The 13,975-nt window shown below is 52.2% G+C and overlaps 1 protein-coding gene across 2 annotated transcripts in view; it reads left to right on the top strand.

Moving 5' to 3' along the window:
- The window catches only part of NOX4 (NADPH oxidase 4), a 34,398-nt gene that overhangs the window by 1,810 nt on the left and 18,613 nt on the right, over positions 1–13,975 (top strand). Inside the window, exons 2-11 of one of the 2 annotated variants that reach the window (XM_078618274.1) lie at positions 327–422; positions 3,570–3,676; positions 4,261–4,345; positions 5,571–5,668; positions 6,736–6,763; positions 7,142–7,214; positions 8,713–8,793; positions 10,147–10,351; positions 10,687–10,851; positions 12,117–12,179. In XM_078618274.1, coding sequence (XP_078474400.1) covers positions 3,635–3,676; positions 4,261–4,345; positions 5,571–5,668; positions 6,736–6,763; positions 7,142–7,214; positions 8,713–8,793; positions 10,147–10,351; positions 10,687–10,851; positions 12,117–12,179 — 840 coding nt within the window. In that variant the 5' untranslated portion in view covers positions 327–422; positions 3,570–3,634. Of the gene's footprint in view, positions 1–326; positions 423–3,565; positions 3,677–4,260; positions 4,346–5,570; positions 5,669–6,735; positions 6,764–7,141; positions 7,215–8,712; positions 8,794–10,146; positions 10,352–10,686; positions 10,852–12,116; positions 12,180–13,975 lie in introns of both variants that reach the window. The other variant, XM_078618273.1, reaches the window with a different exon arrangement.

Here is a 13,975-nt window from a genome sequence, read left to right as displayed (position 1 = left end):
AGAGCCTTCCAGACGCCGCCAAAATCCGCCGTGAAAAGAGAGAGTGGTGGAAATATAATCGAGTACGCTCTCTTTGGTCATCAATTACTCGGGTTCCCCTTGAAACATAGCGGCTTCCTTCACCCACCCACGGCAGGACCCCCCCCCCCGCCCCCCGTAAGCCGATGACATCACCAAGCCCCTCCCATCACCTCCCGTCCAGCGGCACGCGTCGGGTCGGTTGAGTGTCGGGAGACGATAATCGGGTATCCTCCGCTCGCCCGTGCAATCCGCTCGCATCCCTCCCCCTCTGTGGTTGTGTGCCGCGCGTGTCGGTGTCCACACAGATGCTGTGGATGGCTGCCACCACCTTCGTCTTCTGCCGCACGTTCCTGCTCTATTACTACGGCCCAGAGTACTACTACCTGCACAAGATGCTGGGGGTGAGACCTGCCGATGCGCCTGAGCGCTCTCCCCCAACCTGCGCCCGCCCCTTGACACTTTAGCTGTCCGGAACTGGTTTTTCGTGCCGCTGCAGCTGCCCGAGACATTTATTTTCGTTGTTAACCCACGTGGGAGCCATGGGGAAGTCAGCGGGCTTCTTCTAGACCAGGGGTGGGGAACGTCCGGCCCGCGGGCCGTATGAGGCCCGCAAAATCACTTGGTGTGGCCCTGCCAAGGCAACCGCAGGCGGGACTCGAAATTAAATACATCTAGAAGACAACCTGGAAAAGCAGTTGCGAGTAGCAGCAACATCATCAACACCAGCTACCATCATCACACGCCTCGCCAAAGAGAAGCAGTTCCAGCCATCGCATTAGGGGCGAGTTAATTAAATGTTTAACCAAATCTCACGGGCTAATTTTAAAGTTGATAATTTTGTCTGGCCCGCGAATGATGTTATAAATATCCAAATGGCCCCTGGCAGAAAAAAAGGTTCCCCAGCCCTGTCCTAGATGGAGGAGCGAGACGGTGTGGGGCGATTGTTTTTAGCGAGATGCGTCGTTGAGGAGTAGGGAGGGCTGTCTGACAGTGGCCTAGTTTTTTTAATGCATTGCCTGAGGTCGTTGGAAAAGATTTGAAACTAATTACTTTTGCGAGGAAATTTTTAAAGAAAACTTAAAATTGTGAGCAAATGAATCTGCACAAAAATGCGAGGAAATTCTGAGATACCTGGACGAGAATTCTGGAAGTTTGGAATTAATCTGGGAGGAGAGTTCAATGAGATTCATCGAAATCTGGAGATCTTTTATTTGAAAGTAAAAAAAAAAATCCAGAATAATATCCGAGAGAATTTTGGGGAAACAAATGAAGAGCGATCAGAGAAATGTGGAGAAAAAGTTCAAGAAAATTCGGGGAAATCAAAGAAATTCTCAATCTGGAGAAATCTTGGAGAGAAAAAAATTCTCAAAGCATTCTGGGATATCTTGAAGAAAAAAATCTGAGACAATCCCATTAAATTTTGATATAAATTGGAGAGATCTGGAGAAACTCAGCAGAGCCGGCTCCCGAGTGGCGTCCACCACCACCTGGCGGCGTCTCCCAGCCGCAGCATCGCCCCTCGCGTGACGAGGAGGAGGAGCGGGAGAGGAGTCCCCGAGAGGGTGACGCGACGTGGGGCCTGAGGAGCGAGACGCGGCGAGGGACGTTCTGGGCCCGGGGTGACGACAGCCCTGGGACGTGGACGGTGACGATGGTGACATTGATGATGGTGATGATGGTGATGATGATGGTGATGATGGTGATGATGGTGGTGATGATGGTGATGATGGTGATGATGGTGGTGATGATGGTGATGATGATGGTGATGATGATGATGGTGATGATGATGGTGATGATGGTGATGATGGTGGTGATGATGGTGATGATGATGATGGTGATGATGATGGTGATGATGGTGATGATGGTGTTGATGATGGTGATGATGGTGATGATGATGGTGATGATGGTGGTGATGATGATGGTGATGATGGTGATGATGGTGATGGTGGTGATGGTGATGATGGTGGTGATGATGATGATGGTGGTGATGATGGTGATGATGATGGTGATGATGATGGTGATGATGATGGTGATGATGGTGATGATGGTGGTGATGATGATGATGATGATGGTGATGATGATGGTGATGATGATGGTGATGATGTTGATGATGGTGGTGATGATGGTGATGATGATGATGGTGATGATGACGGTGGTGATGATGATGGTGATGATGGTAATGATGGTGATGATGATGGTGATGATGGTGATGATGATGGTGATGATGATGGTGGTGATGATGGTGATGATGGTGATGATGATCACGTTGATGATGGTGATGATGATGGTGATGATGGTGATGGTGATGATGGTGATGATGATGGTGATGATGATGGTCATGAGGATGGTGATGATGGTGATGATGGTGATGACGACTATGATGATGATAGACCAAGTGCATTGCACTTCTAGGGGCCACGTAGAGAGACACAACCCAGCAGCATCAAGGCCCTCACCTGTCATCGCGTGTCCCAGTGGGATTCATGTTTGTGTCAAGTGTCTGCGCGAATTGGTGCGTGGAATGTGTCTGCGGGTGTGTCCTTGGGGAGCGGTGGTGCAGCGGTTAGCGCTACGCTGCGCTACGAGCCCGGCGACCCGGGTTCGATTCCCGCTCACGACAAACACCGGTGGCGATTGCCTTAACCGGTCCTGGGCCTCCCCTAGGTCGACTCAGCCTCAAATGAGTACCCGGTGCGATGTATAAACACCGCCACTGGGGAGACAAAGGCGGCCGGGCGTGGTGTTGGCCACCCACCCACTCGTGTGCCGTGCCGGCCTTATAGGTTCTCGCTAACAGCACTTGCCCCTGCAGTCTGTTAAGGCTACACGGGGGATCTTTGTGCGTGTGGGGAGAGGCGGCGTAGTGGGTCTCCCCCTAGATCGGCTCGGCCTGAAACGAGCACCGGGCGCGGGTGACGTTGGCCACCCGCCCTTCCTCAGTGTGCCGTGACGACCTTCATCAGTGTGCCGTGACGACCTTCATCAGTGTGCCGTGACGACCTTCATCGGTGTGCCGTGACGACCTTCATCAGTGTGCCGTGACGACCTTCATCGGTGTGCCGTGACGACCTTCATCAGTGTGCCGTGACGACCTTCATCGGTGTGCCGTGACGACCTTCATCGGTGTGCCGTGACGACCTTCATCGGTGTGCCGTGACGACCTTCATCAGTGTGCCGTGACGACCTTCATCGGTGTGCCGTGACGACCTTCATCAGTGTGCCGTGACGACCTTCATCAGTGTGCCGTGACAACCTTCATCGGTGTGCCGTGACGACCTTCATCAGTGTGCCGTGACGACCTTCATCAGTGTGCCGTGACGACCTTCATCAGTGTGCCGTGACGACCTTCCTCAGTGTGCCGTGACGACCTTCATCAGTGTGCCGTGACGACCTCCATCGGTGCCCGGCAGCGACACTTGCCCCACGCTCTGTCTTGACAGCCCCTCGGGGCAAGTGTTGCTACCGGGGGGGTATTTGTCGCAGTTGGGGGGGGTGGGGTGCCAGTGCGTGTCGGTGTCTCAATGGGGGGGTCTCCTTCCATCAGCTAGGATTGTGCCTTAGCCGTGCCTCAGCTTCCGCAATCAACCTCAACTGCGCCCTCATCCTGCTGCCCATGTGCCGCACCACGCTTGCGCTGCTGCGGGGATCACGGAGGGTGAGTCTCCACCAACCACAAACCACCACCACCACCAACCACCACCAACCACCAACCACGACCACCAACCACCACCACCAACCACAAACCACCACCAATGCATCTTCTCACCGTGGTCGCGTGGATCCTTCTCCCGGTCCTTCGGTTTTCCCCTCCACATTTAGAATCATCGTATGATTTACAGTATTTGGCTGCTGCTCTAGATGTCCGCGTGATGATAAGCCACTTCGTTGAGCTATTAAAAGTGATAGCCAGATCGCTTATGAAAAACAAATCTACATCGCTCAGTGGGCCTTACCTGGTAAATCAAACAGTCTAGTTTATAACGTCCTGGAAGTCGTGAGTTTAAAGCAATGTTACGCTGCGGCCAACACGAGGTACAACCCACGAGGTCACGGCCACGGGAGGAGGTGCTTTGTTTTCATGCCTTGGGTTGTGGCTTCCGTCACCGTGAGCCCGCGTGCGTACATGTTTGTGTACGTGTTTGTGTACGTGTTTGTGTACGTGTGTGCGTACGTACACACGGTGAACTTCTTTCGCACCGTACGTAGCCAACCTGCTGACCGTGTGCCTCGCCTGGGCAGGTGACGAGTCGTGGAACCCGGAGGCTTCTGGATCGGAACAAATCATTCCACGTCGCGTGCGGGATCGCCATCGCCCTGTTCACAGGTGACGTGCCGCCACCCTTTCAAAAACCATCGCACCATCTCGTGTGTGTGAGTGTGTGCGCGTGTGTGTGCGCGTGTGTGTGTGTGTGTGTATGTGTGTGAGTGTGTGTGAGTGTGTGTGAGTGTGTGTGAGTGTGTGTGAGTGTGTGTGTATGTGAGTATGTGTGTGTATGTGTGTGAGTGTGTGTGAGTGTGTGTGCGCGTGTGTGTGCGCGTGTGTGTGTGTGTGTGAGTGTTGTGTGAGTGTGTGTGAGTGTGTGTGAGTGTTGTGTGAGTGTGTGTGAGTGTGTGTGCGCGTGTGTGTGCGCGTGTGAGTGTGTGTGTGAGTGTTGTGTGAGTGTGTGTGAGTGTGTGTGTATGTGAGTATGTGTGTGTATGTGTGTGAGTGTGTGTGAGTGTGTGTGCGCGTGTGTGTGCGCGTGTGTGTGTGTGTGAGTGTTGTGTGAGTGTGTGTGTGTGCGTGTGTGTGTGTATGTGAGTGTGTGTGAGTGTGTGTGTATGTGAGTGTGTGTATGTGTGTATGTGAGTGTGAGTGTGTGTATGTGAGTGTGTGTGTATGTGAGTGTGTGTGTATGTGAGTGTGTGTGTATGTGTGTATGTGAGTGTGTGTGCGCGTGTGTGTGGAGACCGCTTGGTCTTTTTCACTCTGCGCAAGCCAGGCTATGCCAATGACATAGTAACTTTTTGACAGTTTCAAAAATGATGAAAAATAAGAATCGGTTTTGACCCTTTCTGGCAATACAACTGGAGTTGTGTTAAGATGTTCCAACACCAAATAGACACCTTTTGCGAGGCATCAAGTCTGCTCTGATAATAGACATGCATTGCCCTTGGAACTGATTGGCCCACGCCAATGGATATATAATTATCAGAGCATACTTGTTTGCATCTATTGCCACGAGTAACGTGTGATTAATGCAGACTTGATGCCTTGCAAAAAGGTTTATATTTGCTAATTGAACATCCTAACACCACCTGTGTTATTGCTAGAAAGGTTAAAACATACTAGAATTTTTCAACGATAGTTTACATTTGTAAAGTGGTGAATTTCATCCGTAGACACCCGATGCACCACCGCCGTGCACGGAGAGCGAGGAAGATGCTGCCAGACCACCACGTGCCCCCCCCCCCTGACTCCGACTCAGCCCCTCCCACAGACTTCTGGAGGCCGTGGCCATGTGACCTCACGCCCCCGACTCCCCCCCCCCTCTCGCCCCTCCCTGCAGGCGTGCACTGCGCAGCACACATGGTCAATGCCTGGAACTTCTCCGCCCATCACTCATCGCAGTTTCCCGAAATCAATGTCGTGCGATATCGAAACGAGGTGAGCAGTTTGGAGGGGGAGAATATTTAGGAGTGAAGTCAAGATCGCATTTGACTGTGAATTCGAATTGACTCTCGCGCTCACAAATCGATTCTCGATGCTTCGTGCAAATGATGCGAAGAGTCCGATTGCATTCCCGGCCACGGCTGTGACGTGGGTGGCGAGCGAGATCCGAATCGGCTCCTGCCCTCCCCACGCACACGCGCCGGGTACGAGCACGAAGCTGCGGGCAGTCCAGCGACATCCATAGTTGTACTCTACCTCGATACCCCTCCCCTTCACCAACCCGCACTGCCATCGTAGCGAAGTGATGTCCGTTGTAATCCTGTAATCCTGCGTGCGTTCGGAACCCGAATTGGGTATAACGCGATTCACGTACGAGGGAACGCATTTTTTGAAAAGCGCGGTTGCGAATTGGTTATGGCGCGGCCCTTTTGCCGGCATCCAAAATGATTAAGAATAAGAATATGGTTTACCCTTAACAGCTATTTTATTGCCAAAAATGGTAAAACCTATTCTTGTTTTTTCATCAATTTGGTTATAACGCGATTGAGCGGACGGAACTACGTCGTGCAAACAGGAATGAGCAGTCGTACGGCTGCCTCGGCCTAGCGTCACACAACAAGGCGTTGGGATGCTGCTGGATTATTCTACATGCTACCTAGCATCACACAACAAGGCGTTGGGATGCTGCTGGATGATTCTAGACGCTACCCACGCAACTCAGTCTTTGTTCGGCCTGTGTACGCATCTCACGCGCTATCACGGACTGTGCTCTACCCCTAAATTACATATTGTATTTATTGTAACGCGATAGTTCCATAACGCGGCGTTCTTCAGGAACGCGAACCACTACAGCGTTGCAGGGGAACAGACGCCACGTTTGGTCAAACAAAGCTGCATTGTATGCGGTGGGGAGGCATTGTTATTCTGGGTAGCAAAACGTCGGAGAGAGCCGCAGCAGCAGCAGCAGCGGCGCGAATCCCCGCACGGTGATCCACTCTGCTCGGCGTTTTGTGAGTGGCAGTGAATGCAGTTCAATTGACACAATATGCATCTATTTTCAGGATCCAAGGAAAATCCTTTTCACAACGGGTATGTTTTTGGATTCACATTTAAAACAAATGCAAAACGGACGTTTGTGCGCGCGTGTGTTTATGTTAATGGTGAGCGGTGGCGCGTTGGTTAGCGGAGTGTGCTTCGAACCCGGCGACACAAGTCCCATTCACGCTCACAACCGACATCAGTGAATTGACCTCTGTGAAATAGAGCTTTATAGCTCTTCGGATTCCTCCAGGAAAAATACATTTTCTGATTTTGAAATATCAGCACTGGGGAGACAAAGGTGGACAGGCGTGGTGCTGGCCACACACCCCCTCGTGTGCCGTGCCGGCCTTCATAGGTGCTACTGGCTAACTTGCCCCAACAGTCTGTTAAGGCTACACGGGGGATGTTTGTCTTTGTGTCGCTCAGTCCCAGGTGTTACGGGGATCCTCATGGTCGTCATCCTCTTCCTGATCGGAACTTCATCCACTCGACAGATCAGGTGGCGCACTCACTCCTGCCGCTGAAAGTCACTCAGACCGCTACACGGCAGATCCTCACACTGAGATCCTCACACTGAGATCCCAACACTGAGATCCTCACACTGAGATCCTCACACTGAGATCCTCACACTGAGATCCTCACACTGAGATCCTCACACTGAGACCATTACACTGAGACCATTACACTGAGATCCTCACACTGAGATCCTCACACTGAGATCCTCACACTGAGATCCTCACACTGAGATCCTCACACTGAGATCCCAACACTGAGATCCTCACACTGAGATCCTCACACTGAGATCCTCACACTGAGATCCTCACACTGAGATCCCAACACTGAGATCCTCACACTGAGATCCTCACACTGAGATCCTCACACTGAGATCCTCACACTGAGATCCTCACACTGAGATCCTCACACTGAGATCCCAACACTGAGATCCTCACACTGAGATCCTCACACTGAGATCCTCACACTGAGATCCTCACACTGAGATCCTCACACTGAGATCCTCACACTGAGATCCTCACACTGAGATCCTCACACTGAGATCCTCACACTGAGATCCTCACACTGAGATCCTCACACTGAGATCCTCACACTGAGATCCCAATACTGAGATCCTCACACTGAGATCCCAATACTGAGATCCTCACACTTAGATCCTCATACTGAGATCCTAACACCAAGATCCTCACACTGAGATCCTCACACTGAGACCATTACACTGAGATCCTCACACTGAGACCATTACACTGAGATCCTCACACTGAGATCCTATTACTAGGGATCTAACACTGAGACCATTACACTGACGCTGATGCCGAGAGCCTCACCTCCATTGACCACTGCTGCACAAACAGCCGGGTGCGCCACTTCTAGGGGGGATGTTGGCCGATGGGCCAAGAACAATAATCGCCGGGTGGCAGCCCAGGAACGGAACGCGCCCGAGAGGACGTGACGCCCAAGCAGGAGACGGAGCGACGATGATGAGATGAACTCGCGAGGAGAGAACGCCCCGCGGGGATTGTTACATTCTATGAACTATTGTATTTTTGCTTACCAGGCAAGGCCCACTGAGTGATATAGCTCTGCGTGGCTTGGTCAGGAGGCCTTCATCCAGAATCTGAATATTTATTCACACTGTAGGAATCCGATGAGCTATGAAGCTCTTTATTCACAGATGTCCAGTCGGGCACGGGGTAAGGAAGTCACAACAACAAACAGTGCAAAAACATGATAGGAGAGTACAAGAAAGGTAAACAAATCACCCAAATAAACACAATACACACTCAACCATCCCCATCCTACCAGACAAAGCCCACTGAGGTGTTAACTTATTGTTCAAAAGCGACCTGGCCACAAATGGTAGCTCAGTGGATCGACCATTGCTGGTGACGACGACGACGATGCTGACGATGACGCCACATGCTGTGGAAGCTTCCTTTCAAAATGTAATCACCTGACGGCTTGCTGTCCCCTTTGACTTGCAGAGTGACTTCCTACAACGTCTTCTGGTACACCCACAGCCTCTACCTGGTCTTCTTCCTGCTGCTGCTGCTGCACGCGACCGGGTGAACCGACACGGAACACCGTCCTTGACGTCACAGAGGATAGGGCAGGCAAATTTGGAGGTTGTGAGTAGAACGTATGGGCAGGAAAGTACTGAACTAAGCTCGCCGTACTTTAATGTTTTACGTCACCATGTAAGGCCTCTCTGAGCCACTATACAGCTCGATGGTTCGAGAAGCGACCTGGCTATTGCAAATGAGAGCTCGACCAAGTGGGTTACGATCACGTGGAAATGTACAGCGGCCAAATGCGTGGACGGAAAACCCCACGGGACCCGGAGAAAACATCCACGCGACCACGGGGAGAGACACACATGATCGGGATGGGTGGGACGTGGGTGCATGGTGGAGGAGGAGGAGGGCAGGAGTGGCACCCACAGAGCTCAACGACCACAGGGGGCAGTTGTAGGTGGTGGGCAGTTGTAGGTGGTGGGCAGTTGTAGGCAGTCGCCCTCCAGCAACAACAGAGGGCAGAGGAGAGACGCTCAAAACAACGAGCGGAGCGCAGGGGTGGCTAAAACACAGCAAGTTGGCACAGTAGGGGGCACAGGTGGTGCATCGGTCAGTCATCTCAGTCAGTCACGTGGCCTTACAGTGCACACAGCCTGGCACAAGCGCCGTGGTGATGTCACCGTCACTTGGTGGCGAATGGCGGTTGTTGTTGTTGTTGATGAGACTGTGAGAGTGACCCCTGGAGATCAGGAGCCGGCTTGTAACAGCCAAGGCGTCTGGCAGGAGGAAAGGAGGCGACTGTGAAGGTGCGGTGGCGTCGTTGTGACGTTGGTCCCGAACAAAATGTTGCCAAATTTGAACATTTAGCGACCAATATTCTTCATAATGAAGGTTTTACGGGTGAGATCGCGTCAGTATAAGTGTGTTGTAAACCCGCCACCACCCGACATAGCCAATTAGTAACGTTTGTCACGTATTTTGTCCGGCTAAATCGCCCGATGATGCTGGATGTAATTACCAGCGAAACGTCGTATTCAAATTGTGAATGTTGTGCATTTACTCTCCACCACACCGGTGGGCTGAAGTAGTAACTAATTGGCATGTTTTTTGTTACATAACAAACCTTACTAACTGGCTGTGTCGGATGGTAGTAGGTTTCACGACACATTTATATTTACGCCGATCTAACCCAGAAAACCTTCATCACGAATACAATTTTAAAATGTGCTTTACAATTACTCAATTAGTGATGCCACATTGCAATCGTGGCCCCCTACCACAGAGACCTGGCAGGACCCTGCTGAGAGCGAGGCTTGGGACTACGCGAGGCTTCCCGGGCACACGGGCGCAGCAACAGTAATGATTATAACAAATGAATGAATGCATCTCCCTTGTCTATTACAGCGGAGTTCTCAAAGTGCAAACAAACCTCCTGGAACATCCGCCGGGATGCGATACACACGGGCGGCCCGGCAACGCCACATCGCTTCCCGGCGTCGGCATTCCTGAGCCCCTTCCCGAGGGATTTGCCGAGCCGGAGCCAGGGATGGCGAAGAACTCCGGGGTGGAATGCCGTGAGCTGCCCAGATTTCAGTCGCAAATTCCCGAGGTGGGTGTGGGAAGGTTTCCCCCCGCACCGTGCGTGCATCTCGGTGTTTTAACCGCGGTCTGCAGCTGTTCCCGCGCTAATAATATCTGTGAATGCCAAAATCGCGTCGGGCGGTGGAGGGTTCACGACAAGAACGTTCGAATTAAACGACCCACCCACCACCACGTGGCCCAGCCCGGACACCAACAACGGACTCAATCGTAGTAGCAGCGGCCGCTATGGAAACCTACATTGCAGGTTGACCCCTCCACCTGTCTCCCGCTTGCCTCTCCCTCCATCTCCACCGCCTGTGCTGCGTCAATCTCCCGGCCGATCGGCGGTGGCGGTGGCGGCAGGCCTGGCTGTGGGTGTCGGGCCCCTTGTGCCTCTACTGCGCCGAGCGAGTCTACCGCTTCATCCGCAGCAGCCGAGCGGTCACCGTCACCTCGGCCGCCCAGCACCCGGGCAACGTCCTGGAGATCCGCATGCTCAGGCCGGGCTTCGCCGCCCGGCCGGGCCAGGTAAGCAGACGAACCCCCATGTCGGCAGTCCGGGGCTCTTAATCGTAATTAAAATAATTAATGGTTCGCATTTACACGGCCTCATTCGTGCAAACGGCACTGCGGCAATCTTGAGCCATCACAACAGCCGACGCCTCAAACAATACAGCGTGCTTCAAAAAAATTTTAACACTTATATGGGATTTTCGTTTTTCATGGAAAAAGAACGGATACTACACCGTAACATGATAACAAATACATGTTAATAGCTTTAAAAATCAAAGAGTCTCCACTTGTTCGCCATCATTGTCAACGCGCGCCTGGAATCTTCTCCAGGTGGTCTCCAGAGCCTGGAGGCACATTTCTTGTGGTGTTGTTGCAAATTCTCGTAAGTGTTAACATTCCTTTTAAGCATCAGAATAAAAAGTTCCGACAAGCTTTCAGGATGTAGAGCTGCGATTCCCATCGGAGAGGAACGCCCCCAAGGAAAACTTCTCATCGGCAAGGACACGCAAAAATATATGAGAAGCCTACCAGGCTTGAGCCGAAGTCATGTAAACACCGGCGATGCTCGGCAGAAGCCACAGCAGCCTGGAGGATTCCTGGGCTCAAGCACCAGCGGGCGGAGAGCCTGCCACCAGTCGGACTTGTGACATCGTGTGAACCTTCGCGATAGAACCAACCGGTGAACAACAAACAAACGCAGACTTCGTATCCAGATGCAGCGAGGTTGGCTCACCGCCGCCTTCCCGCTCATTTGAGCGAGACGCAAAACAATGAAGGTGATGATAATTATAATTCGCGTCGGTATGGAGAATACACGCGACAAGATAACTCGGCAGACAAAGATGCCTCGTCCCATTGCCACTGCTACGCGAGGGATGAGCCAATCTCTGCTCTTATTTATGGCTTCCGTTTCCGGCCATGGCCAAACCATCAGTGTCCTTGACCTCCCCACGGATGACGCAGCCTTAAACGAGTGCTGCTGCCCGATGTCCACGTCAGACAAAAGGCAGAGCCGGGCGTGGTGCTGGCCACACCGCCGCCGCCTCCCGTGCCGTGCCGGCCTTAATAGGTGCTCGCTAACGAACAGCAAATGCTCCGTAAGGCTAAACGGAGGAACCTTTGTCTTTGTGCGTGCGCACGTGTGCGTGTGTGCGTGCGCACGTGTGCGTGTGTGTGTGCGCGCGTGTGCGTGTGTGTGTGCGCACGTGTGCGTGTGTGCGTGCGCACGTGTGCGTGTGTGTGTGCGCACGTGTGCGTGTGTGTGTGCGCGCGTGAGTTAGTACGTGCTGCTACATTGCCCAAGTGTCTCAACGTTTGAGTCTCATCCATTCACCCTCACAGAGGTAAGAGAGCCACTCGCACGGCACGCCCAAACAACAACAACAATCACCAGCGAAGCGTCACGCTACTCACAGCTGCAAATGTCGTGGGTTTACTCTCAAACACACAACCGGTTTGCGCTAAACTAGTCACTAACTGGGCTCGTTTTGTTAACGTGACAAACCTTACTGATTGGCTGTGTCGGCTGGCGGTGGCGATGTTAACGACCAGATTTAAATATTCACGCGATCTAACCCAAAAAAACTCCTAAACTTTACTGTGGTGGGTGGACTTTAGAAACTTGCGCCAGTTTCATTTTTTTAACTGCCGTGCCGGGAAATGGAATCGAGCCGACGACCTCCTGGTGATGAGTCGAGTGCACTGATCGCCACCAACGCTGCTGTGGTAGCTCCCTCTCAGCCATCATTGGTATCACCGTCATCATCATTATTATTATTGCTACTGCTACTATGAGCCTTTTGCCCGTCCAAGGACGGGCGTATTGCAGTAAATCTGAAACTTGCAAGCGAAAAGCAGACCGCGACGTGATATCCATTGCATCCATTCGCGTGCAGTTTGTAAGGGCGCGGTGACACAGACTTACTTCATTTTAAGGTTATAATCCCTTGTTCATCATGACATCCTTTTTACTTCGATGTCTCAACAGCGTCACGGAGGTCGCGTGACGTGAGGGTTCTGCCTTCGTAGTGAGGGTTGTGAGTTGACGCCGAGGAGGGGGGAGGAGGCGCCTCGCCCCCTACCCCCATGTCGAGTGACGTCACCCGCTCATGATTATTAATGACGGGGGGGGGGGGGTCCATGTGGAGGACCCCACCTGTTCATGATTATTAATGAGGGGGGCTGGTCGAAGTGGAGTGACGTCACGTGCGTTACACACTGTTGGGTAAACATTGTCGTCAATCACGACTCGATATTTGTTGCTGTTGCGAGGTTTACAAACAGTCCACGGTGAGGCTATAACTCTATATATCATTTTAGTTGCCCCGGTGTGAATTGGGTTTAGAAGAAGATCGTCTCACAGCGACACTGCGTGCGAGTTTGACAAAACGCCCGGTGTGCAGGAACAAACACCAGCCAGTGTGCGCCGACTGTAGTTGACGATATACGTCTTCGGGAACTGTTATTTTTCACTTGTAAATGTTTTAATTTTTTTGACATTTATGTTCAATCGTTGGAAAAACACTTTTTATTACTTGTTTATCTGTTTGAATCGGGCCCCCCACCCCACCACCTTGTGGCCGACTGGGCCCCAAATCGTCGCATAACCTTGCGGGCACCCCCCCCCCCCCTTGCGTCCCTGCTAGCAACTATGCCGCACGAGCCACGGTGGAACGACACCGCGAGTTGCCGGGCGCTCGCCTGCCAGCCAGTCTGTCAGCCAGTCTTTCAACCAGTCTGTCTCTCGGCCAGTCTGTCTATCAGCCTGTCTGTCTGTCTATCAGTCAGTCTGTCTGTCAGTCTGTCTATCAGCCTGTCTGTATGTCTATCAGTCAGTCTGTCTGTCTGTCTATCAGTCAGTCTGTCTGTCTGTCAGTCAGTCAGTCTGTCAACCTGTCTGTCAGTCAGTCTATCAGCCAGTCTGTCAGTCAGTCTATCAGCCAGTCTGTCTGTCTGTCTATCAGTCAGTCTGTCTATCAGCCAGTCTGTCTGTCTATTAGTCTGTCTGTCTGTCTATCAGCCAGTCTGTCTATCAGTCAATCTGTCTCTCGGCCAGTCTGTCTATCAGCCTGTCTGTCTATAAACCTGTCTGTCAGTCAGTCAGTCTGTCTGTCAGGCTGTCTGTAACAAGAGTGCTGAC

Source organism: Lampetra planeri, chromosome 57, assembly GCF_965212315.1.
Source record: "Lampetra planeri chromosome 57, kcLamPlan1.2.h2, whole genome shotgun sequence".
Taxonomy (NCBI): domain Eukaryota; kingdom Metazoa; phylum Chordata; class Hyperoartia; order Petromyzontiformes; family Petromyzontidae; genus Lampetra; species Lampetra planeri.
The sequence above is the reverse complement of the archived record's forward strand: the minus strand, read 5'-3'. Positions and strand labels throughout refer to the sequence as shown.